The 24,978-nt window shown below is 35.9% G+C and overlaps 1 protein-coding gene and 1 long non-coding RNA gene across 5 annotated transcripts in view; both read left to right on the top strand.

Annotated features, from left to right (window-relative positions):
• The window catches only part of NHLRC2 (NHL repeat containing 2), a 67,330-nt gene that overhangs the window by 40,140 nt on the left and 2,212 nt on the right, over positions 1 to 24,978 (top strand). For 3 of the 4 annotated variants that reach the window (XM_033182173.1, XM_033182202.1, XM_033182193.1), the window contains 6 exons: positions 3,507 to 3,606; positions 7,082 to 7,313; positions 7,884 to 8,006; positions 8,930 to 9,139; positions 10,206 to 10,425; positions 13,972 to 22,846. In XM_033182173.1, coding sequence (XP_033038064.1) covers positions 3,507 to 3,606; positions 7,082 to 7,313; positions 7,884 to 8,006; positions 8,930 to 9,139; positions 10,206 to 10,425; positions 13,972 to 14,228 — 1,142 coding nt within the window. In that variant the 3' untranslated portion in view covers positions 14,229 to 22,846. Of the gene's footprint in view, positions 1 to 3,506; positions 3,607 to 7,081; positions 7,314 to 7,883; positions 8,007 to 8,929; positions 9,140 to 10,205; positions 10,426 to 13,971; positions 22,847 to 24,978 lie in introns of those variants that run through there. The other variant, XM_033182183.1, reaches the window with a different exon arrangement.
• Positions 22,635 to 23,645, top strand: LOC117066690. The gene is made up of 2 exons (XR_004430450.1): positions 22,635 to 22,747; positions 23,588 to 23,645. It is a non-coding gene; the product is annotated as an uncharacterized LOC117066690 (long non-coding RNA).

Raw genomic sequence — 24,978 nt, 5'->3', positions numbered from 1 at the left:
AAAAGCAAATGTTTTTGTTCCTAAAGCTTAGAGCTAAATTTGCCTAACTCACCCTTCTGAGATTTTCTTGGAGTGGGACATTGATGTGAAAGAGAAAGAAAGAGGCAGTTTTCAAGGTGGGAACAGGATGACAAACCAGTTCAGAAGGAATTCTTGCAGTAATCCCTAACGGTGGCTTAGGTCAAGGTGGAAGTAGTAAGAAGTAGTAAGATTTTGGATATATTTTGAATAAGGAACCTACATAATTTGCTGATGGATCATGCATGACATGCGAGAGAAAGGAGGAATTAAAGGTGACTCCAAAGCTTATGACCTGAGAAGCTGAAAGGATGGAGTGCTTTTATTTTCATCTACTTGGTCAACCTTGCTTGCAGTCTTGTTACCCAAAAGGTCCTAACATTGGCTGGAGCTGACTTTTCAATCAAGATAAGTTGTATAAAAATGTCTGTCTAAATTTCCCTCAATAATGATTCTCAGTGTAGAAGGCTTATAAATCTTGCTAGGTTTACCCTTAGGTGTTTGATGTTTTTAAATGGCGTTACAAATTTTCTTTTATATTTGTTTGCTGCTGTAAACCGATAAAAGAATTTATCCTTGCTTATTGACCCTATACCCAACAACATTGCTAAATTCCTCTATAAAATTGTAAAGATTTTCTGTGTACATAATTATGTAATCTGCTAATAACTACAGTTTTATATCTAATCTTTTTGTACTTTGCTTCTTTTTCCTTCTTTATTGCACAAACTAGGACCTCCATAAGGTGTTAAATAGAAGTGTTGATAGTGGGTATCTTTGTCTCATTTTTATTCTCGGGGGATGTTTGTAGTATTTTATTCTTAAGTAGGATGTTTGCTGTGACTCTCTTAAAAATGTTCTTTATAAGATTAAATAAATTGCCTTCTGATCCTAGTTTGCTAAGAGTTTTTATCGTGAATGGAAGCTTGTTAGAGATATTGAAAGGCTTTATTGTTATGGGTGGCTTTGGAGTTCTCGGCCCTATCAGATCCCAAATCCCCTTCCTATAATACATTTTAAGAAAAGCCTCCTTTACCACACCTAAAGTGAAATTCATAGGTAATATAATCCACCTGTGCTATGTATTTATATATATATAAAATATAGAGAGGAAATAAGGGTAGTTTATAATAAAATAGTATAGTCATTATGTAAATGATCTGGCGTGACTATATTATCATATAATATATTACCCATCAAATATCCACAGCATTTTTAGGGTGGGCTGCCACTCCCTTTCAGCATCATGGTTTGAGAGGGTAATAGCACAGGTTTACACGTGTAGCAGACTTCTGAGATTAGAGATGAACCAGTAGTACTATTAGGAAATACCAGCCATCATTAGGATAGTTTTAAGGCTTTTTTTCTTTTTTGTGGTTTCTAGGGGAAAGTTGACTCATTCAACAAATAAACACCTACTGAGTATTTGGCATGTGCCAGGCACTATTCTATGGGCTGCTAATAAAACTGTGAATAAAACAAAGCTGCTAGCCTCTTAGACCTTATGCTCAGTAGAAGAGAAAGGCAGTAATTAATAAATACGTAACATGTAAGATAGTGATAAACGCTACAGGGAAAAATAGGCAAGGTAAGGAGCTAAGAATGATGGGTGTGGAGGGTGGTGGGGGAGTAGGGAAGAAGCTTGAGCAGAGATCTGAATGTTCATATCTGGATGTAAGCTTTCTAGGATGAGAAAGAGGGAGCATACTAGGCATAGAAGTTGAAAGACAGCAAATTGTTTAGCACCTAACATGGTGTCAGGCATCATGTTAGGTGCTTTGCTTACACTGTTTTATTCCTTCCAGGAATCTTTTGTAGAGAGTGATGGTGTGCTCAATTTACAGATGAGGAAATTGAGGCACACACATTAGAAAGTGAGGTAGCTACTACAATTCAAATCCAGACCCACCTGGTTCCAAAGCTAAGGAATTGGTGAAGGAATGCTTTCAGGAGCCCTCTTCTTTTAGGGGTCTGTCACATTGCCATAAGAGTAATTACATTTCATTCAGAGAAATGAGAGAACTGGGTAGAGGACTTGAAAACATAATCATTTTTTCATGTAGCATTTTAAAAATATTTGAACCAGCCAGGCACGGTGGATCACGCCTGTAATCCCAGCACTTTGTGGGGCCGAGGAGGGCAGATCACGAGGTCAGGAGATTGAGACCATCTGGCTAACATGGTGAAACCCCATCTCTACTAAAAATACAAAAAATTAGCCGGGCGTGGTGTCGGGCGCCTGTAGTCCCAGCTACTCTGGAGCCTGAGGCAGGAAAATGGCGTAAACCCGGGAGGCGGAGCTTGCAGTGAGCCGAGATCGTGCCACTGCACTCCAGCCTGGGCGACAGAGTGAGAGTCCGTCTCAAAAAAAAAGAAAAAAGCAATGTTTGAACCAGTAAAGGCTTTGAAATATTGTGAGTGGAAAACATTCCAAATTAAGTTAGAATAAGTAAGATTGTTCATTTTCGTGGGCTTCCCATGTTTTTATTCCTATTACCTCCTAAAAGTTTTTGTTTTGCTTGGTCATTTCCATAGTTGATAATACCAGTGACTATGCATGAACATAAAACTCATTCATTTTCATTGTTTAATACTAAAAAATTTATTATCTTAGATTTATGGGAGGTTTAACAGAAATAAGCAATTCTAAACTGAATGCTTTCTTAGATACCAAATATCATCTGTTGGTAATATGTGCATTGTTAATACTGTAAAATTAACGAACTTCTTAAGCGGAAGAGGCTATATTATACTTTTTACCCTCTATGATGTCTATTGAAGGGCTGTTCAGTTTGTAAAAGTATTTATATTTTCCTAGTACAAATACTGTAAAATTAAGGTCCAGATTCACAAAATGATCATGGCTAACATTTGAGTGATGTTGCCTCCAAGCATTACTCTGAGTGCATCACATGCTTTGAGCCTTTTATTTGAATGTCAGTATATCTAAAATAATGGAATATTTTATTAGCTTATGTTTCCTGTTCATTTTAGTAGTCCCAGGTTGTGGCTCTAGAATAACTGAAACATTGTGGTATGCTAAAAATTAATTGTGGAAAGCTTTTGATGTAGTTTTAAGGTGATTAAGCAGAGACAGTCCTCAGAATATCTGTGTGCCAGTGACACTTCTAATAGTTTGTGTCATGTAAAATAAGAAATCAAATGTTTAAAAATGTTGTTAATGCTCACTGTAAAATTAACAAACTGCTGAGGCAGAGTTCAGATGCAGAGATGCAGAGGACGTGTTCCTAGTAAGAATACTTTGGATTCCTGTGAAATTGTTGTGGGTAAAATTACAAGTCTAAAAAAGTAAACCTTTCACAAGAAAACAAAATTTTCAAAGATAACTTGAAACATTGCAAATATTTTTATTTATCAGATGATTCATAAACATATTGTTATCCTCCATAAATTTAACATTTTAAAACCATTGGAGTGTTTGTATTAACCAGATATGTATATAATAATAATGATTTATTTTTATAAAGGTTCAGAGGTCCAAAGAGGTGACATTTTGTGGATAGCCATGGCAGGGACTCATCAGATATGGGCACTCCTACTGGACTCTGGCAAACTGCCAAAGAAAAAGTAAGTGACAGCCTCTCTCTTTGAGTAGACTGTACTACTTTGGTGTTCATAGAGTTTCTTTTTTCAAAATCACCATCCTCACTGTAGCAGTCAGGATGTGCTAGGTTATACTGCCATAGCGCACAACGCAGATTCTCAGTGGCTTAAAGCAAGGCTTGTTTCTTGCTCACTTGCGTGGGTTCACTGGGAGCACTACTCTGTTGCCCAGGCTGATAAAACAGCCTGGAGCTGTGGGGAGCTTTGCCAGTCATCCTGGCACAGGAAGAGAGAAAGAGGTGGTAAGTCACTCACTGACTCTTAAAATTTCTACTCAGAAGTGACACACATCACTTCTACTCACATTTTATCAGCCAGAATAAGTCTTAGGGCCACGCTTCACTTCAGGGAACCTGCAAAGAATCATTCTCCTTAATGTCTAGGAAGAGAACTAAGAATATTCAGTGGGCCCTTATCTTTTAAGACATAGTTGAACTATCTCTAATCATTCATTCAAACAGTTGAATACCACATAGCAGAGTGCTTAATAACTCAGTTTTTGTAGTCAGGCCTGAGATTGAATCCTGGCTCTGCCATTTATTATCTGTGTGAGTTTAGGAGAGCCACTTGAACTTTTGAAGCTTCAGTTTCCTTCTTGATATTACCTCATAGGCTTGCTTTGAGGATTAATAATACATGCGGAGAGCTTGGCGTGGTGCCTAACATGTACAGTAAACATAGGTGGCTTTGCTGTCACAAGGATATAAGGATGAAAGGGTCGTGTCTGCCAAGTTTCTCATATTTTTTCCTTAGAGCCTTTCCTCTTCCCCCAACACCCAAGGCAGAACGGGCCATACTCTTCTCTGTGACCTCACCGTACCTGGTATGTAGTTACATCACTGCAGTATAAGTTTTCCTGCCCCAACCCACTGCACCTTCCTCTTTCTCTCTCTTCTGTCTTTTGACTGTTCTTATTTATAGCCATTTCCTCCTACTAAACTGTGTCTTAAAGGAAAGGATCCTCTCCCGTTCATTTTTGTGTTCCTTGTACCTAGCACAGTATTTGGTACCTAAGAGGAGCTCAGTAAGGGTTTGAGAATAAATGAGTAAAAGCCATTAACCAGAAAGGCTGTCAAATAGCCATGGAAGATGATCATCTCAAGTTACCATTATTAATAGAAAGCATCATTATATAGATCATTCAAAATAGCAGATATTCCAAATAATGTGTTATGTTTGTGCGTGTTGCTTTGGACACATTTATATAATGTGTTATGACATTTAATCATTTAGTAAATATTTATGAAACATACTATATGTTAGGCAATAGGGATGAAATAATATGCTCACTGTGTTAAGGATAAAATGAAAAGATGTGGTTGCTGTCATCAGCGAACTTACAGAGGAAGAATCAGATCAGTAAACAATTAAAAATTAGTGTGTGCAAAAGGAATCACTGCAAATTGAAATTGTTCAGACGGGCGCGGTGGGTCACGCCTATAATCCCAGCACTTTGGGAGGCCGAGGTGGACAGATCACAAGGTCAGTAGTTCGAGACCAGATTGACCAACATGGTGAAACCCCATCTCTACTAAAAATACAAAAAGTTAGCTGGGCGTGGTGGTACGCACCTGTAATCCCAGCTACTCAGGAGGCTGTGGCAGGAGAATTGCTTGAACCCAGGAGGCGGAAGGTTGCAGTGAGCGGAGATTGTGCCACTGTACTCCAGCCAGGGCGACAGAGCGAGACTCTGTTTAAAAAAAAAAAAAAATTGAAATTGTTCCGTATATAAGTAAGAGGAGGACGCAACATCAGTAAGATTTGAGTTGTCAAGGAGGGTTTCTTGGAAGAGGCAACTAAATAGATACCTGATAGAATAGTAGTAGTTAGGGAGAGTGGGAAGTTTTCCAGGCAAGAATTGGCACTAGGTGATGTCAGTAGAAGCCAGATCACACCATGCCTTGTGAGTACTTTTAAGGGATTTGGATATTCTACAAGCCTTTCTAGAAAGGTTTAAGCTAGGAAGTGACATGATTAGGTATGTGTTTTTGAAAAAACACTGGCAGCACTCAGAGTGGAACAAGACTAGAGGCAGAGATAAGAGATACCACTGAGGAGCCTATTTCTGTTATTGAGGCAAGAGAGGATAGTAGCCTGAACAGTGAGATTACCAATAAGATTTTACATGAGGCATAATTGTAAACAGCAAACAGAAGTAACAGAAGTTGCCAGAATATGCTATTCTGGGTGATGGCTGTTTTAGAGATAGATGCTCCAGAGCTGCCTAAATTTCCTCATAAGTAGAGTTGTCATTCTCCTTCATAATAGGAAATTGGCACTAGGACTACACTGACCTGTATTTTAGTTTTAAGGATGTATTATCTTTACTACCGATCTTCAGGTAGTAATGACCCTTAGCATTTTAAGAGTTATTGTTTCTCCCTACTCTTTTCTTTATTTAATAAGAAAACTCTTTTTTAAAGTATTAAGACTCCTTGTAGACTCCTTTCAATTAATTTGTTTAGCATATTAGTTATTACATATATTGTATTTGCTATGTTCATACGTTTCTTGAATAAGTGGCCATATTTTGTGCATGCTAAATCCCTTTGCCTCTGTCCCCTGCTCCTTACTTAACTTATGGGAACATATCAGCCAGTAAGTGATGGTGAATTCAGACTTTTGCGTATTCAGAAGTGATTTACACAGACTCTCATTTTGTGTCCTGAGTCAACTGCTTCTCTTCCCTCAACACAACACATTACCATGTCTTCTTACAGTCTCTCTGGCATAAACTTAAAAACCAGGTCTAAAACTTTCTCTGCATTACAAAAGGAATCATTGCAATAGTTCTTAAATAGAAATTTCCCTAATGTATATAAAAAATTGATTTGTACAATTGATATAATTGTACGTAATTATCCCATGTAATTGTAAGATAATTATGTACAATTATATCATTTTTCATATAATAGTAATGTCTGACCTGGCTATCTTTCAAAAACTATTCTTTAATTCCTTTTGCTAGTCTCCGTTTATATACAAGATCACAAAACATTTTTAATGAAAATTGAAGCTTTAAACTATCAAGAGCTAGATAATCTTTTTAGTTCCCTTTCAAGAACCTCATATTGCGTGAAATTAAGAAGTTAAGAATTTAAGGTAGTAAAACCAACCTATCTCATCAATAATCTGATTATTATTTTTATGTTATAATTCTAACTCTATCAGGGATTACTCGTTTAACATTTGAAAGTGATTTCAGTTTTGTGTATGTCAAAGTAAAGTAAGAAGTTCCCTACACAGTGGGTAAATAAGTTAATGGTTGGAAAAATGATAGTGAAAGCTGACTTGAACAATTTAAGTAGGCCAAGATCACTAGTTTGTTTTTTACGAGGCTTATCACTATTGATTTGATTATTTACATTCATTTATTTAAGAACTAAATTGCACACAATATACCACGTGTTAACTCCACCTATGAACTTGTCTTTTTCAGTGAGTTAACAAAAGGAACCTGCCTTAGGTTTGCTGGAAGTGGAAATGAAGAGAATCGAAACAACGCCTATCCTCACAAGGCAGGTTTTGCTCAACCTTCAGGCCTTTCCTTGGCCTCTGAAGATCCCTGGAGCTGCTTGTTTGTAGCAGATAGTGAGAGCAGTACAGTGAGAACCGTTTCTCTAAAAGATGGAGCAGTGAAGCACCTCGTAGGAGGAGAAAGAGACCCCATGGTAAGGACAGTCACTCTTGCACAGTGCGCTTAGACACTGAGCAAGCTGTCAATTTTGTGAATTACAGAAAATTAATAAGATTTAAAAGAGATCATCCTTGGCCTATCTGCGAATCAAAATGAAAGTCAAACCAAAGGAAATGTGACTATAAAGCAACATGAGGAACACTCCATCTAAGAAAAGTGAATTGACTCTATTATGTATAAATGTTAAGGTTTCTGGGAGAAAGAAAGGATGAAGCATTGATTATTGGAGAAAAGAAAAAAAATGTAAATTAGATGTTGGGCAGTGGGGTGGAAAGAGCACCAGACTAGTGGATTTGACCTATTCCTAACCAGATGCAGTATTGTGAGTAAAACTACTAAGCACCACAGATTAATACAGGTTCAAAATACTGTCATTTTTTTTCCAATCTGAATCAAGTATCCAACCCTATTTATATGAAAATCAACATTTTCCCTTTTAACTTAAATACCATTTATAGCTATTTGAATTTTCACTTCATATCCTAGCAAAACACTGTACAAGTTATAATACTTGCTGTTTCTTTTCTTTTTAAAAAAATTAAAGAATTTATTTGCTTTTGGTGATGTTGATGGAGTAGGAATCAATGCAAAGCTTCAACACCCCCTTGGAGTAACATGGGACAAAAAAAGGAATTTACTTTATGTGGCAGACTCCTACAATCACAAGGTGAGTCGTGACAGAATTATATAATATCTTGCTTTTTGTATGTGGCATTTAAAATGCTGAAAGATCTGTGAGCCTCCTACAACTGCCACTCTAAAATATAGAAAGGAGTAACAGTATTTGACAACTATAACCCAGCCTGTTCTGCTCTTTTCCTGGTCCTTTCTTTGCCAAGAGGTTATCATGGTATTCTGAACTAGGGAAAGCACTGAACCAGTTCCAATGGCAATAGCCAATAGTTGTGAATTGTAACCCATCAAAGCTGCTTAGTAACATATTCAGTATATCAAGAGAAGGCAAGTAGCAGGGAAATTAATATGTCAACTAACAAATGAACGTTTTTGAGCTGTTGCATAGTTACAATGCCTGTTAGTAAATAATTTTGTTTTCAGCAGCATTTCCATTTTTGTCTATTAAATTGTTTTAAGTTTTATTGCACTTTTACTTTTTACAAAAATCACTGGATAATAAATATTCATACAGTACTTCATGATGTGAGACCATAAATTTAATATAATTGAGACATAACTGGCAATCATTAAGTTTAACAAAGGTAGCAGATCCTCAGGCAATGCTGGGTGCTCAGGAAGACAACGTCAGTTCAGTTGTGAAAGTGTGTCCCATTGTGAAGAAACACAATTCAATTTAAAAAAATTTTTTTTAATTCCAGAAATGATTTCATCAAAGATTGCTTCCAGAAGACAAGATGGAGCTAGGGATTTTACGTTGTTTTTAGTTCTTAGAATAGAATATCTCCCCTTAGACTGTAATTTGAATGTTTGGCTTTTCAAGAAAATATGGAAATAACTATTCCTTTTGTGAGATTTATTGAGAATATTAATGGCAATCAGAAATTAGCTTGCTTGATACTATATTTTTCAATACTGCAAAAATGAGATTGATCTTTTTTGTTCTTTGTTTTTTAGATTAAAGTTGTGGATCCAAAAACAAAAAACTGTACAACATTAGCAGGAACTGGAGGCACAAATAATGTTACCAGTTCCAGTTTTACTGAGTCAACTTTTAATGAACCAGGAGGCTTGTGTATTGGAGAGAACGGACAGTTATTGTATGTGGCAGATACCAATAATCATCAAATTAAAATGATGGATTTAGAAACAAAAATGGTATCTGTGGTAAGTAACTTTAAAATATAAGTTAAAGGATATGGTTTTAAGAATGATACTAAGATCCTAACAGCACTGACAGGCATTTTTTGTTAGGCTATCTCCAGGAGAGTAGTAAGTGGATGCTTCTGTTGTGTTATTTGACAAAGAGACCAGCAGGACTGCTTTAAGGATATCCTTCTATTCTTAAAATAAAAGTTCCATCTGTGCTGAGAGTTTGAAAAAAATACTGGAAATTGGAGAGAATCTAATGAACCTTCGAGAAAAAAAAAAAGGAGAGGACTCAGATCTGTTTTTAAGTGTACAGACATACTGACATACACTACATACACCTACTCTGTGGGTTGGGTTATTTAGCTTTTTTTTTTTCAGTGGTCTTTAGATCAGCGTGTAACCTTTGTTTCCCTGTGATGAATCCGTTACCAAATCATCATCTAACAAAAGCTTTAGAAGCCACATTTCTCAAGACGTTGAAAATAAGATTGTGGAAGAAACTTAAATGAGTTATAGTCAATTTTTAAAGATATGGACGTGGTTTCTTATAGAATTTTCGAGGAGAAATGTCTGTTATAAACTAACTCTTGATGTATAACATGTACCTGAAAAAAATGCAGCAGTTTTTTTCTGAAAGTCTGGTAATTTACATGGTATATTTTTAAAATAAAAAACAAGATTACTGTTGCAATGTAAGTGTCATTTCTCTTCACATAGATCTCTGATATAAGATGAATAACATCTTATAGTTGATAATGAAAATTATAAGAAAATGTATATCTACTGTGTTTAAATTTATAAACTTTTGCTTTAATTTCCTGCCGTCTATATATAATGGACAGTTACTTTTATTCTGCCTCGTTCATAAGTGTTGGGTTTTGTTGTTGTTGCTAAGATAAACTACTTCTGTGTCTACAAAAATCTTGAGGGCCTCTAACACATTCTAATTCAAACTAGAATAGCAATTAGTTTCGTTGACATAGAACTTCATTATTCTACTAAAGTCTAAAAATAACGCTTTCTCATTCTATAATTAATATAAAGTTCTTATGTTTTAATAACAGATTTTCTTACTTCCTAGCTCCCCATCTTCAGATCTGAAAATGCTGTAGTAGATGGCCCATTCCTAGTAGAAAAACAGAAGACATTACCCAAACTACCTAAATCTGCTCCAAGCATTAGGCTTTCCCCTGTGACTGTGTGTGCTGGCCAGACTCTTCAGTTCAAACTCAGATTAGACCTCCCATCAGGATCAAAGCTAACTGAAGGAGTACCCAGTTGCTGGTTTCTAAGAGCTGAAGGTATGAGTATAAGCTTGCAAATACTAATACATCATACATTCTTAATGTTTAATCTAGTTATTTTTTATTTGTTAGGAGATATTTTTACTCTGTATGCGCAAGATTTGAAGGAGATGATGTGAACAAACGAATCCAGATCCAACCCCACATTGGCCATTTGCTTTAGTCTTCAAGAGTCTTTCCTCCCTTTTATTAAAGAATAGTGTAACTCACCAAAAGTTACAAGTCAGCTGTTAGCATGATTGCTTGGAATATGGGCTTTCCTATACCTCATCACTTATTCTGAGCCTGTTCTTCATTCTATTCTTGTTCCAAAAAGAATCTTAAAAAGTCCAAAATAGAAAAATAAAGTGGAGCCTCCTTATTTAACATCTTTTTCTGTAACTCTTCCTTTCAGTCACTGTTACACATTCCTCCCTTTCTTCTATTTGTGAGTCACAGTGTGAGCTAACTCCTTATTTCATTAGTCTATGGTAAGGAATCAGTATACTGCTTGCCTTGCAGTAGTGCTTTCCAACATCTGTAACCTGGTGGACAAAAATTTTAAAGTGAAACTTTAGTGGTTCAGAACTTCTAAATTACAACTTGTCTGTAATGATGGTCCTCTGTCCTGGTCTTCCACGCTCTTTCACACTTTCTCACTCAGTTTTCCATTTCCTTCCCAACTCCTCATCCTTCATACCCTCTCACACACTTTTGCATATTATCCAAATCCTGGGTAATTCATGCCTTCTTACCTTCAGCTTTCTCAGGGCAGCAGCTACTGGCCTGCAATTATAGTATCAACTTAGTGTCTAAACCCAAGAGGATAACGATACCTTGGTAGACTAGCTGGGAGGAACTGCTGGTTAGTGTTTGGGAGGCTGATTCTAGGGTGATTGAGTCTGTAGGGAAACCACCCCTTGTCACTCCCCACAAGGGAGAAGGCTAACCATGTAGTAGTAGGACCTTTGGAGCTTGCTTTGTAAACAGAAGAATACTCAAACCCTGGCCACTCCATAGCCATCTGTGGGTTCGGAGCAAGTCCTAGACTGCCAATTTAAGTCTGGAAGTATTACATCAGTTGGAGATCATTAATTTAATTTTTCTCAGTATAACTGTAAGAGCAGTCACTGTAAGAGCAGTGTATTAAGTGATGTTACTGTAGGAGCAGTATATTAATTTTTAAAATAGGATATTGACAAATTAAAATTTGTCTGCATTGTCAGACACACTAATTAATATTGAGTCATTGGGATATAAAATACAGATAGTATTCAAATAAAGTAGTCTATAGAGACTTTATTATTTGTCTAAGATATTGGCCCCATTTTTGTTATATAGGAGCAGATAATTTTCAGGCAATAATCCTAATAAAGTTTTCAAATATTATAGAGTACATTTGTACACTTATATAAAGGACATTTTCTCTTCTGGCTTGTTTTTTAGAAACACTTATTTTTAGCCAAATTTTGGTCTGTATAATCTTTTTTTTTTTTTTTGAGACGGAGTCTCACTCTGTCGCCCAGGCTGGAGTGCAGTGGCTAGATCTCAGCTCACTGCAAGCTCCGCCTCCTGGGTTTACGCCTCAGCCTCCCGAGTATCTGGGACTACAGGCGCCCACCACCTCGCTCGGCTAGTTTTTTGTATTTTTTAGTAGAGATGGGGTTTCACCGTGTTAGCCAGGATGGTCTCGATCTCCTGACTTCGTGATCCACCCGTCTTGGCCTCCCAAAGTGCTGGGATTACAGGCTTGAGCCACCGCGCCCGGCTGTATAATCTTAAAGAAGTTAGAACATATGCAAGTTTTAAGCCCAAAAAAAGCAGTATAAAAGCACTGCGTGTATTGTAACTTCACAAATTGTGTGTGTGATATATATGAAAAATATCTAAAGAAACATTTTCTGTTTTATTTCTAGATTTGAACATTAAAATAGCTCAGTATTATTTTCTTTGTTTGATTTAAAATATAAGAAGTTGGCTGGGCACAATGGCTCACGCCTGTATTCCCAGCACTTTGGGAGACAGAGGCGGGCGGATCATGAGATCTGGAGATCGAGACCATCTTGGCTAACACGGTGAAACCCATCTCTACTAAAAATACAAAAAATTAGCCGAGCGTGGTGGTGGGTGCCTGTAGTCCCAGCTACTCAGGAGGCTAAGGCAGGAGAATGGTGTGAACCCGGGAGGTGGAGCTTGCAGTGAGCCAAGCTCGTGCCACTGCACTCCAGCCTGGGTGACAGAGCAAGACTCTGTCTCAAAATAAATAAATAAATAAATAAAACAAAAATAAAATATAAGAAGTTATCTACTGGTCTCTCTAGCAAAGTCATGCATAAGATAAAAGATACTCTCCAGTCCAGGAATAAGCAAAGAAAACCAAATAATTTTAAAGAGAATTTAAAAAGCATTCTTTAAAAGCTTCAACATAGAAGTGTTGTACTTCTCTCTAGATTCTTATCTTTCACCTTCTTACTCTTATTTGACATATTTTTCTCAAATTTGATTTTTCAGTAAACTAAAGCAATAAATTAAAAGAGACATCAAGAGGACTGATAAAGGCAGGTACCCTGAGTTGGCTGACTCATCCTGAGAACAAAAGAAAGAGACAGAAAAGCTAAAAAGTAGACAGCATTTCATCACACTCAGTAGATGGTCCAGTTTTTGTACAGATGCCCCAAGTAATTAATAAGTGATTAGAAAATGTTCAGTGTTCTCCATTTACATGGTGGGAAAGCATTTCATATATTTCCCAAATGCTGACTCTTGACGTTGCCACCCTCTTAGGCTGAATGTCTGTATGTGTCTGTGCTTCCCCACTATGACACGTGTATTCCTTCTAAGAGAAGGTCGAGATGAATAAAGACATTTAAAGATGACTTTAATTCTTGAGGGCTTAAAATTTGTTAGTGAAAACAGATAATCTTTATTTCTAGGAAGAGTTTTACGTGTTAAAATGAGAAATACAAAATCCCTTGGTTTTCACATTACTTAAGCCCACAGAGAATAGATATGCAGTGATACCTGTTTCTAAATAAATAAGTGTGTGTGTGTTTTTAAATTATTTTTAGATATTTGATAATTCATCATTAAGCAGAAAGTCACTATAGAGTTGCACATACATTTGTATTCCCTAGATAAAATTTTATTTTGTAGTTTTTATATCCCTGAAGACTTTTATCTATTTGGTAAAAATGATCCATTTTATCATGTGTCGTATGTTTATTTCTAAAATTTAATAGGATTTGTTTTTAACTTTAGAGATTAAGGCTTTATAGCTATATTTTCTACATTCAGCTTGATTTTAACAGGAATAAATATGTAATTTATCGTATCCAAACAAAGGAAGAACTATAATAATTAGATATAATGATCATCAGACTGGGAACTTCTAATGAGTGGTCAGTATGTATTATTTATATTTATGTCCTTCCCACAGACCACAGTGCCTGGCAGTTAGAGATTTTTAATAAATATTTGTTGATTGAGTTTATCTAGTCTTCATAAGATATTCCCAGTTTTCTACTTGTCTTATACACTCTTAATAATTTCCTTTTTAATTTTTAGGCAATGAATGGCTGCTTCAAGGACAGATACCATCTGGAGATATAGAGAACATTTCCAGTCAACCAACAATTTCACTACAAATTCCTGATGCTTGCTTATCACTTGAAGCCATTGTATCTGTCAGCGTGTTTCTTTATTACTGTAGTGCAGACAGCAGTGCTTGCATGATGAAGGCAATTTTGTTCAGTCAGCCTTTACAAATAACGGATACACAGCAAGGCTGCATAGCTCCAGTAGAGCTCAGGTATGTATTTTAGCCAGCCAGCTAGCTAGCAACCCATTGCCACCACCTGCTGTCCCCCATCCTGACTATTACTATAATTTAAGGAAAGAAAACTTCAGTTCTGCCTCTGGATAACAAGATGCCTATTGCTCAGTTCTAATAACTGATATTAAAATAAAGCTATGCTTCTTACTTACTCTTTTTATTATAAACAAACTCCTTTGCTCTGGCTGATACTAGCTGAGTCATTGATCATCATTGGACCTATGATACTGTAATCTGTGTTGCCATTTGGCATAAGACTGAAGTTCACACTACAGTAGAGAATACTATAAGATAATTTGCAGTGAATACTGATAATAATAATACCAGATATTTTAACTAACTTTTTCTACCTTTATTAATAACAATCAGCACACTTGAATGTGTAAATTTCACAGTCACTTTAGGCAGAACTTAAGCTCCAGTCCGCATGTGTATAAGAACACCAAGTTTTCAAGGCATAAAGTCTGTTGTAAGCCAAAAAAAAAGTCTTTTCATTGCTGTAGAAGCTTAAGGAGTACATCGGTGGTAAATACGATCTTTATTCTCTTCTGTGATTTTCTCAGTTGAGATATTTTTAAAAGAGAGTTTTTATCTATTTTTATTATAAATTATTTGTTGTTTAACATACCATTATGAATGCCTTAAAACTTTGTACAGATAAAGTTGGACATAGAATCTCTAAGCACCGACTCCTTTAGCTGTTTTTGAGTGACTGTATTACCAGATAGTCCCAGAAGTATTATGACTTTCAAGGAAAAAGGGACTTCAGGACACATCACTTACTGTCTGTGATAAGTAATTTATTTTGACAGCTAAATTTGATGGTTATGTATCTTGTTTTGGAAATGTACATTTCACTTGTAAGCATTAAATGCAGATTTGTTGGGTTTAGGTTTTGAGGTTTTTTGTTCCCCTATTCAGAATTTAAATTAGGGTCATTTATTGTGATGTTTTTAAAAATCACTTTTAAGCCTTCAAAGTGAAATTTTCAGTGTGAGGTGCTTTAATGCTGTTAATAGATACAGTATATCCTAATATATTACTCTTCAAAATATTAACGCTGAAACAGTGATTTAATGATACTATTTTTAAATTGTTGTTTTTTAACCCTTAAAAAGATATTGAAAAGGTTTTTTTTATTGTCATAATTTATAACTACTTAAAAGTCTCATCTTGTTTTTCTTAAGACCTATTGAACATGTTTGTGATTTAATCAGCTTACAAGATTTTAAACACATCAGGTAAACCATGTTTGTTTATTCAATAAATATTTATAGACATTGTGGCATAATATGCTTCCCTTCCCTGTAAAAACAGTGCTAAATTTGAAATGTAATCTTTTTTAAGCATCATTGTCTATTTTTAATTTTTTTTTGAAATGTAGTACTAGTTTGTTTTATTCAAAGGTTAGCTGAATCTCTGACGTAAGGATGTGTATAAATCATGACATTGATTTAATCAGTCATCTGCTGAAACTACTTTTAAAGAGAAATATAGATATAAAATTAAAAGGAATCCTGTTTAAAATTATATGTAATTACCTTATAAACCTTTTCTCTCCACAAGCAATCAAAAAAATGAAATGTTCTGTAATAAAAGGGTGTATAACATACTTTCTATTATGGAGAATAGTCCTTAGTTGTTTTATTTTATTTTATTTTATTTTACTTTATTTTTGAGACGTAGCCTCGCTCTGTGGCCCAGGCTGGGAGTGCAGTGGCGCAATCTTGGCTCACTGCAACCTCTACATCCCGGGTTCAAGAGATTCTCCTGCCTCAGCCTCCCGAGTAGCTTGGATTACAGGCACACGCCACCATGTCCAGCTAATTTTTTTGTATTTTTAGTAGAGACAGGGTTTCACCATGTTTGTCAGGCTGGTCCCAAATTCCTGGCCTCAGGTAATCCACCCACCTCTATCTTCCAGAGTGCTGAGATTACAGGCGTGAGTCACCATGCCCTGCCGGCCGGCCTTAGTTATTTTTTAATCTCATTTGACTTACTATATTTCTCATTTCTAGATGGACAGGATGAGAATATTTTGGCCCAATCATCTTCTGTTTAAGGACATAAACAATTTCACACAAGAAGTATATACAATTTTAATTTGCTAATTTAGAAATATCTGACAATTTATTTTTCAATATAATATACAAACACAATGTTTGTTGTACATGTTCATGTACAGTAAAAATGCAAAGGCATTTTTTAGAATCTATTCCCCTTCATTTGCCTAGACAGTTTTAGGTTAGCCTTAGCTTATACTTTTCTTGACTTTCAAAATACAGTTTTATTGAACATTGTTATTCTTACCCACTGCCAGTCTGCATTGTTTTTGACATTAAAAGTATTATTTATATAGATTAATATGATTTTGAATAAATCACACTTAAGCAATATAAATAGGTTCCTAGAATTTATGACGAGGATAAACCTCTCACATAAGAGGAAGCACTAGAAAGTTTATTTTTGAGACTCGATCCATATCCTGTAAGGACTTCTGCATATTTTTTATCTTTTGCTTTTCTTGTTGCATAAATTATTATGTCCAGTGATAGTTTAAAAAGAACAAGATTTTAGTGTAAATCACCTCAATTGAAATGCCAGTAATGTGGCATTACATACATTTTATATAATACCTGGAATCTTTGCCCTAAATTATTCTGCTAGTTTGTCACTGTTTTTTTCCTCTTCTCTTTATTATTTCACAAATGATAGAATTTCTTGATATGATTCCTGTAAAGAGTTTAGCTTATCTTGAACATTCTGTCTTAAGCAAATATTTAACAAGGGAAAACTTTGTAGTTCAATCACCCATAAGTGTAACTTTAGCAAAATTCAATGACTATGAAAAATAATTTTTTTCTTAACTGTTCTAATAATATTTAGTTATAGTGTTATCAAACCTTCAGAAAGCTATAAATCCTAACACAGCCAGAAAAAAAAAATTTAGTATGTGTATATTTATATAGGTGTGCGTGTACATACACAAAGATTAAGAATTATTTGTGATTCTTTTATGGCCAATATACTTATAAGCTTATACAACTGAGATAAGTTACTCTTTGCTTGTTTTTCTGTAATTGGAAAATTTAAAGATATTGAAAATACATATTTCTATAATGTAATAATTTTCTGCCTGCACAAAGTTTACTATAATTTATGTCTACCAATTACAAATACAATAGTTACATTTGGCATCATGTTTAACCACAGTCGTCAAAATCTACTTAAATTCTATAGTTGACAGTTACATAAGAATATATACAGTGGGAAAATGTCAGTGGTTCTTGTGAATGATGGAATTATGGATGTTTTTATTTTAATTCTACTTTGCTGTTTGTATTTTTTTTTTTCTTTTCAGTGAGCAATCTGTTATTTTTAAAATCACAGTGGAGGGAAACCCATAAAGTTCAAAGAGTTAAAGTTAACTGAATCGTAAGCACTTACATAATAACTTTTTTACAGTCTTTTTTATTACCAAAGCTCAGAACGTTGTCTGGAGTCCTTTGATCTACCGGTTCTCTTAAGTATGTGATTTTGTGAAGATAGCAATGGTTATGGTTTCTTTTGTTCTGGTATTTTTATTGTGTAACGTAGCATAGTGGTTAAGAGCTTGAATTTTGCAGTAACTTGGATTCTGATCCTTTAAAATGGGGCTAATGTACCTGTCTCATATTCAATGAAATATTGTGTGTAAAGCAGTTAGTAATTAATGAAACTGGTAATTATTGGCTTAGTTACTATAATGATGATTTGGGACCATAAACACATATCACCCTACATTTTCTTTGCAACTGCAATTTATAAAGGAAAATCTCCCACTAACTATTGGTTATGTTAATATTCTTCATAGACTTGGGTTCAAGAAGAGAAATGTTTTATAATAAAGCATATAACTATTTTATAAACAACATTGTAGTTATAAAGAAGCATGCCTATAGTGTCATTAAAATTTTTTTAAACACTTTCTGGAGCTATAGGTAATGAACTTGCTTTGAGAGGGTCCAGACATACTCATCCTAAACCACATTCCTACAACATATGCCCAACAGCTTGCACCAGAGTACTTATATCTTAACCAAAAAGTTTCACTCCAGTGGTGCTTCACAAAATCTTGAAAGTGCTTTCACATATATTGCCTCATTTGAGCTTCAAATAACCTTATAAATCGGTCAGGTAGATGTTAGTTTAAAGAGGAGGAGACAGCTTAGCAATAGTGGTGACATATCTGAAGAACAGAAAACTCCCAGAATAGCGCTCGATGCCTAAAGTGGTGCCTGGTGCCAGCAGATGTTCAGTTTTGTCAAACAAGGGGAAATAGTGAGTGGTGGAGCCTTTATTTAGACACAGGTCTCCTCATTCCTAACTCTTAAGATGCAGAGGGAAAACAAACTGCTCATTTAAGAGTTCTTCCGCAGACGTTTTCTTAAGCCTTCAAATAAACAGAATAATAGATACTTACTGAGTTCTTACTGTTTGCCAGCACTCATCTATTAGTGATGAGTGACCTTATGTGAGAAATACCATTTTTCCTTATTTAATTGGTGAAGACACACACAGAGAGGGTAAGCATAATCAAATACACCAGCATAACCAAAATCACACATTTAGGGAGTGGCAGGGCCTGGTGGGAGTCTGCTCAACTCTCTGCTATATTGCCTCTCAAAGTAGGTTTTCTTAAAACATAAATCTTTCATAACTTTATATATTTATAGTAACTTAATCCAAAGAACCCCAAAAGTACTAGCAATGATTGTTTCTGCAATTTAAATAAATCTATTTAATTAAACAACTATGCATTATATACTATCATTCAGGCCTTGGAACAGTCTATAATTGTTGTTTGTCAAAAGATTTTATGTACTAATTTTTCTTAATTTCAGATACTATCCAGAGTTTTTCTTGGCAGATAGATGTATTAAAAAAATAGCTTTCCCATGTTAGTTCTAACAGTGCTGTTTCAAAAGTTGTTTCAAAAGTTCTAACGGTTGGTCCTCAAAAGGTAATTAAGACCTTATCATAAAGAGCCTTTTGCACAGGACTATCTCAAACCCTAAGAAGGTTATTCATATTTAAGTAAATTTTGTTGTATTAAATATTAGTCCAAGTGAGCTCTAGAAATACAGTCTTCTGCTTTCTTGTTTCATAAATAACACTGGTATGTAGACCCCTCCCCATGACTCAAATATTAATATATGCAATTCTGTTATAGTAAAGTTTTTACCATGGTCAACCTGTTCCAGCATTAGGTACTTTTTGTTGTTGTTTGTTTGTTTTTGAGATGGACTCTTACTCTGTCACCCAAGCTGGAGTGCAGTCGTGCAATCTCAGCTCACTGCAAGCTCCACCTCCTGGGTTCAAGTGATCCTCCTGCCTCAGCCTCCCAAGTAGCTGGCGCTCACCACTGCTGGTACCCACTACAATGCCTGGCTAATTTTTGTATTTTTAGTAGAAACAGGGTTTCACCATGTTGGCCAGGCTGGTCTGGAACTCTTGACCTTATGTGATGCGCCTGCCTTGGCCTTCCAAAGTGCTGGGATTACATGCCTGAGCCACCATAGCCAGCCTAGCATCACTTGCTGTTTTTTTGTTTTGGTTTGGTTTTGGTTTTCTTTGAGGTGGAGTTTTGCTCTTGTTGCCCAGGCTGGAGTGCCATGGCGCGATCTCAGCTAACTGCAGCCTCCACTACCTGTATTCAAGCAATTCTCCTGCCTCAGCCTCCTGAGTAGCTGGGATTACAGGCGCCTGCTACCACGCTTAGCTAATTTTTTGTATTTTTAGTGGAGGTGGGGTTTTGCCATGCTGGCCAGGCTGGTCTCAAACTCCTGACCTCAGGTGATCTGCCTGCTTTGGCCTCCCAAAGTGCTGGGATTACAGGCATGAGCCACTTTGCCCAGTGCACTAAGTACTATTAAAAGAAATTAAGGAAAATGCTACACACCAATGATTATGATTCATGATCACCTAAACACAGAATGCAGACTTATCTTTTCATTCTTAGTGTGCTGATTAAGTAGTAGTATGATACAGTAAGGAATTTGTTAATTTTGTTATAAACTCCCTCTCCTGAAATCCATAAGGAAATGTGATAATAAGAAAGTGATAATAGTGTCATATTTTAAAAGTAGAATCCACTGTTAATCGCCAAGGTTACCTTCTCTTCCCCCTGTGGCACAGTTTATTTAAATGAAGTATTAGCAATAATCATGTCACTATTTTGTCCTGAATAATTAAGAGTTTGCTTTTTTCCCATGTCTTTGCAACAGGATAGTATAAGGAATAGTATTAAAAGTCAGAGGCTTTACTAATCTACCTGTATGTATTCCATGACTAACAAACCCTGGCCCCTTCACCTATGAGTGCTAGAGGTTCGCCTGGCTGCCTCTGGCTTGCAGAAGGCTGCCCCAGTCACAGAGCCTGGGTAAGGTGGAACAGAAGGCAGCCCCACTTGGCTTTTCTGATTGCACCCCACCTGTTTCTGAGTGTGTTGGTTTGGTTTAATTCTTCTCAAGGGTTGGAGTTGGAAAGTGAAAACCATAGGCACTCACTGTGGAGTGTTTGCCTGGTTGTTTTGGTGTGTCCCTCTTTTTCACTGGCATGTCGCTTTCAAGTGTACCAAAGGACATTTTGTTCTGTTGAAAGCCCCAGGACCAAAAGGAAAGTATTGCAACTATTTGCAAACATACTTCTCTACCTATACAAGCAGCCATATACTAAAAAGCACTAAACAAGCATGAACAAACACTAAATAGCCTTATACCAGAAAGCATTCTTGTAACTGTCAGGGCATGGTATGAATTCCTTCCCTTCCAACTTACTACAGGCTTGTTGGCTTTAAGTAATATAGAATTACGCAAATGGTCAGTTATTTTTTAATGTTGAAAACTTGAAAGTGTGAGTAATATCGACATAGTTTACTACCTTTTGCTTTTAATATACTTGGTTATGTATTTCCATTTGAAATAAAATGAAAGGAGACCTCAAACTGATGCTGAGAAGTAGACAAAATCAGTGCTCAGATTTAAATCTGCCCAATTTAAATAGTTTTTTTTCCCTTCCTTTTTTTTTTTTAAGAGACAGGGTCTTGCTCTGTTGCCCAGGCTAGAGTGCAGCAGTGACGTGATCATAGCTCACTGCAGCCTGGAACTCCTGGGCTCAGGATCCTCCTGCTTTGGCCTCCTGAGTAGCTAAGACCACAGGTGTGTGCCTCCACACCTGGCTAATTTCTTAAAAATTTTTTGTAGAGATGGGGTCTTGCTTTGTTGCCCAGACTAGTCTCAAACTCCTGGCCTCAAGCCACCGGCCTCCCAAAGTGCTGGGATTACAAACAGGAGCCACCATACCTGGCCTGTTATCCTTATTTATCTAATGTGTGCTAAGCTCATGAAAAATATATGTTGAGGTAAATAGGGCAAAACCTTAGTTGAGAAATTATGCTAATTAATGGGAAAAATAGACACATTCCTGTCTGAACATTTAGAAGGACTCTGCCCTACAACTGTCTTCTGTTTTTAGAATTTGTAGTCACTGTTCTTAGTGCCACTGGAAATATATTCATTCTTTGAGCATGTGCAGGATGGGCTCCCTGTTGTATTTATTACACTTTTCAAAATGCTAGCAAGTTTTTGTTTGTATAGAGTTGGAATGTATTGTTCATGCATGCCTGTGATAGTCATCATCAAAATATACCTGTAAAAAATAAACTATCGCTTCCTCTCCACACCTTACGCCTCCCTCTTACTAAAAACAATAGTAGTTTCTGTTGAAGTTTTGGTGAGAAATTATGGTTATATAAATAACAGATATGGCAGAACAAGTTTGTTGTAGTATTTTTTTCCCTAGCATTTCTTAATAATAGCTCAGTTTTCAAAGGAGGGGAACAATACCCCATATGAGTTCAAATTAATTTTCTCTACTTTGAGGTATACCTTCTTAATTATACTTTACATAGGCTAATTTTTTTAAGTTTAAATTCTCACTGTTAAGTTGCATTGAGAAACAATTAGAAATGTTGTAATTGTCATCTCTTTACATGTGGATTATGAACAAATGAAAGTTTGCTGTGTGATTGCAGTTTCAAATTATAACATTTCATAAATATGTCAATTTTAGAAAATCAGACTCTTTCCCATCTTTTGTATGGATAGTTTATGGTTTCATTTCTGAGACTAGAGTTGGTCTGCTGTGCTAACTTTGTGTTTCTCATTCCAAAGGCTTGATTATATTTTTTCCTCCGGTGATTAAAAATACAGCGAAAATCCAATTTACAAGTTCATATATTGATATTTCTAGACGTAGTCTAGTTCTAAAAGAATGTACTTGGTGTGCATTTTTAAGTGTTTCATGTAGACAGGTTAATATATTTTTGTACAACATTGTATTTCTACATGTATTTCAAGACTACTTTTCGGTGACTTTTTCAAGTGCATGTGTTAACAGAAGATTGGAATGAGAGTGCAGTGGCTTCTTTACTAGTCAAGAGAAGTATAATACAAGTGATCATAGAAGGTGAGAATGTGTTTATACTGTACATGGAAACCTAATGCCTCTTTTCTAAAGCTTTGTACATTTTTTTCGTGAATTAGATTAAATATTTTCTCTCTAAAATCGTGTTTCTGTTTTAATGTGCTTTCTAAGTATATCATGAGGTAGCTCTACTACTTAGAAACCTGTAAGCCATGATTTACTTGAGCTTTTGGGGAAATGGAAAGCAGAATACTTAGTTTAAAAAAAAATTTTTTTAACTGCAAGCAGATACCTCAAGATCAAATCATACAATCATAATTACTATAGATATTTTTAATCTGTATATTGGGAAAGGGTAATTATTCAATAAATGATACTGGGAACATTTGAAAAGAACAATAACAGAAATTAGATCTGTACCTAGCACTGCATACTGAATTTGAAAGGAATGAATGACATGACATAAAAAATAAAATTACAGAAACGCCAGAAGATAAAGGAGATGACCTATAGTGTTGAGGGTGAGGATGGCATTCCTGAGACTGACCTAAAGCCCAAAAGCATGACTGGAAAAGTTGACATGTGTGACTCCATAAAATTTTAACCATCTACATAACGAAAGAGAACAGAAATGAAAAAAGGAAATGCAAACTGTGAAAACATTTTCAAGACACAAAATGGATATAGGATTACTATGTGTAGTATCTGAAGAGCTCTTATAAACTAATCAGAGGAAGACGTCCCCGCTGGGAAATTGGCAAACAATATGAGCATGCAGTTCACAAAATAAAATAATGAAACATGTTCAGTCTCAACAAATCACGAAATGCAAATGCATTCATTCAGCTATCTATTAAGCACCTGTTTTATGCCATATTCTAGGCCCAGTGATGAACAAATTAGACAAGGTCTCTGCTCTAGAACTTGTAGTTGGAAGGAGAGATAAGAAAATGAATAAAACAGAAAGGATAAATGCCATAACAAGGTAAATAGGGGAGTCCAGGCCTCACAAATGAATTTGAATGATGAGAGAAGCCCAAGTCATGCACACCCACCTGTGGGAAGTGCAGACGCCACGTAGGCATCCGTTTTCCAAAGGGAATCCACCAATTACACTCACACTGGCCGAGTACATGACAGCCAGTGGATCCACGTTTTCTCCGTTATATTGTCAGACTTGAATTTTTGCCCATTAGATATAAGATGATATGTCATTGTGTTGATTTGCATTGCCATGACCACCGGTGAAGCTGAACATTTTTCTCACTGATCCAGTAGTTGCACCTGTAAAAATTGATTTAGTAGAATACTTACGTGCACAAAAGTGTGTCAACATTGTAATAGTAAAAAACTGAAAATAACCTAAATGTCTCAATGGGAACATATTAAGTAAACAGTGGTCTGTCCATACCATGGAATATAATGCAGCCATTAAAAATAATCAGACATCTTCTGGGAGGCCGAGGTGGGCAGATCACGAGGTCAGGAGATTGAGACCATCCTGGCTAACACTGTGAAACCCCGTCTCTACTAAAAGTAAAAAAAATTAGCTGGGCGTGGTGGCGGGTGCCTGTAGTCCCAGCTACTTGGGAGGCTGAGGCAGGAGAATGGCGTGAACCCGGGAGGCGGAGCTTGCAGTGAGCCAAGATCGTGCCACTGCACTCCAGCCTGGGCAACAGAGCAAAACTCCATCTCAAAATAATAATAATAAGTAATAATCAGACATCTATTTGTACTCACATGTTATGTGAAAAACAAGTTTCTGAATAAATGTAAATCTTATTTTTAAAAGCTCTATACACATACACATATGTACATCTATAAACCATCCTTGCTTTGCACAGTAATGCATGACCATAAAAACGACCTTGCAAGCTGAGGCTCTGCAAAGCAATCTTAACAATCAATGAAGGGAAAGATGATTGTTCCATGACCTTTAAAAACATCCGCGAAAATATTAAAAGCTCTCTTTCAATTATAAATGAATGGGGAAATGAAAAACATAGTAAAGCTAGTATTTATTTAGTATACCATAATTTAAAACATTGCAAATATTGAGAATTCAAGTTTTTGTCAAACTTACCAAGAGCATTTGAACAGTGCTTGCTTGCTTGCATCTCGTAATTTGCAATATAGGGCAAGTACCTTTTCTATGCCTTGGCAAATTGTTACACTCCTTTCAGTTGTAAAATATCTCTGAGAGTTCTTTGGTCTATTTATGCCAGCATCACTTCCTTTGGGACATCATCTTTTCATTACAACCCATTTCTTCA

The sequence above is a fragment of the Trachypithecus francoisi genome, unplaced genomic scaffold (assembly GCF_009764315.1).
Source record: "Trachypithecus francoisi isolate TF-2019V2 unplaced genomic scaffold, Tfra_2.0 Contig01579, whole genome shotgun sequence".
In the NCBI taxonomy this organism is placed as follows: Eukaryota; Metazoa; Chordata; class Mammalia; order Primates; family Cercopithecidae; genus Trachypithecus; species Trachypithecus francoisi.
The sequence above is the reverse complement of the archived record's forward strand: the minus strand, read 5'-3'. Positions and strand labels throughout refer to the sequence as shown.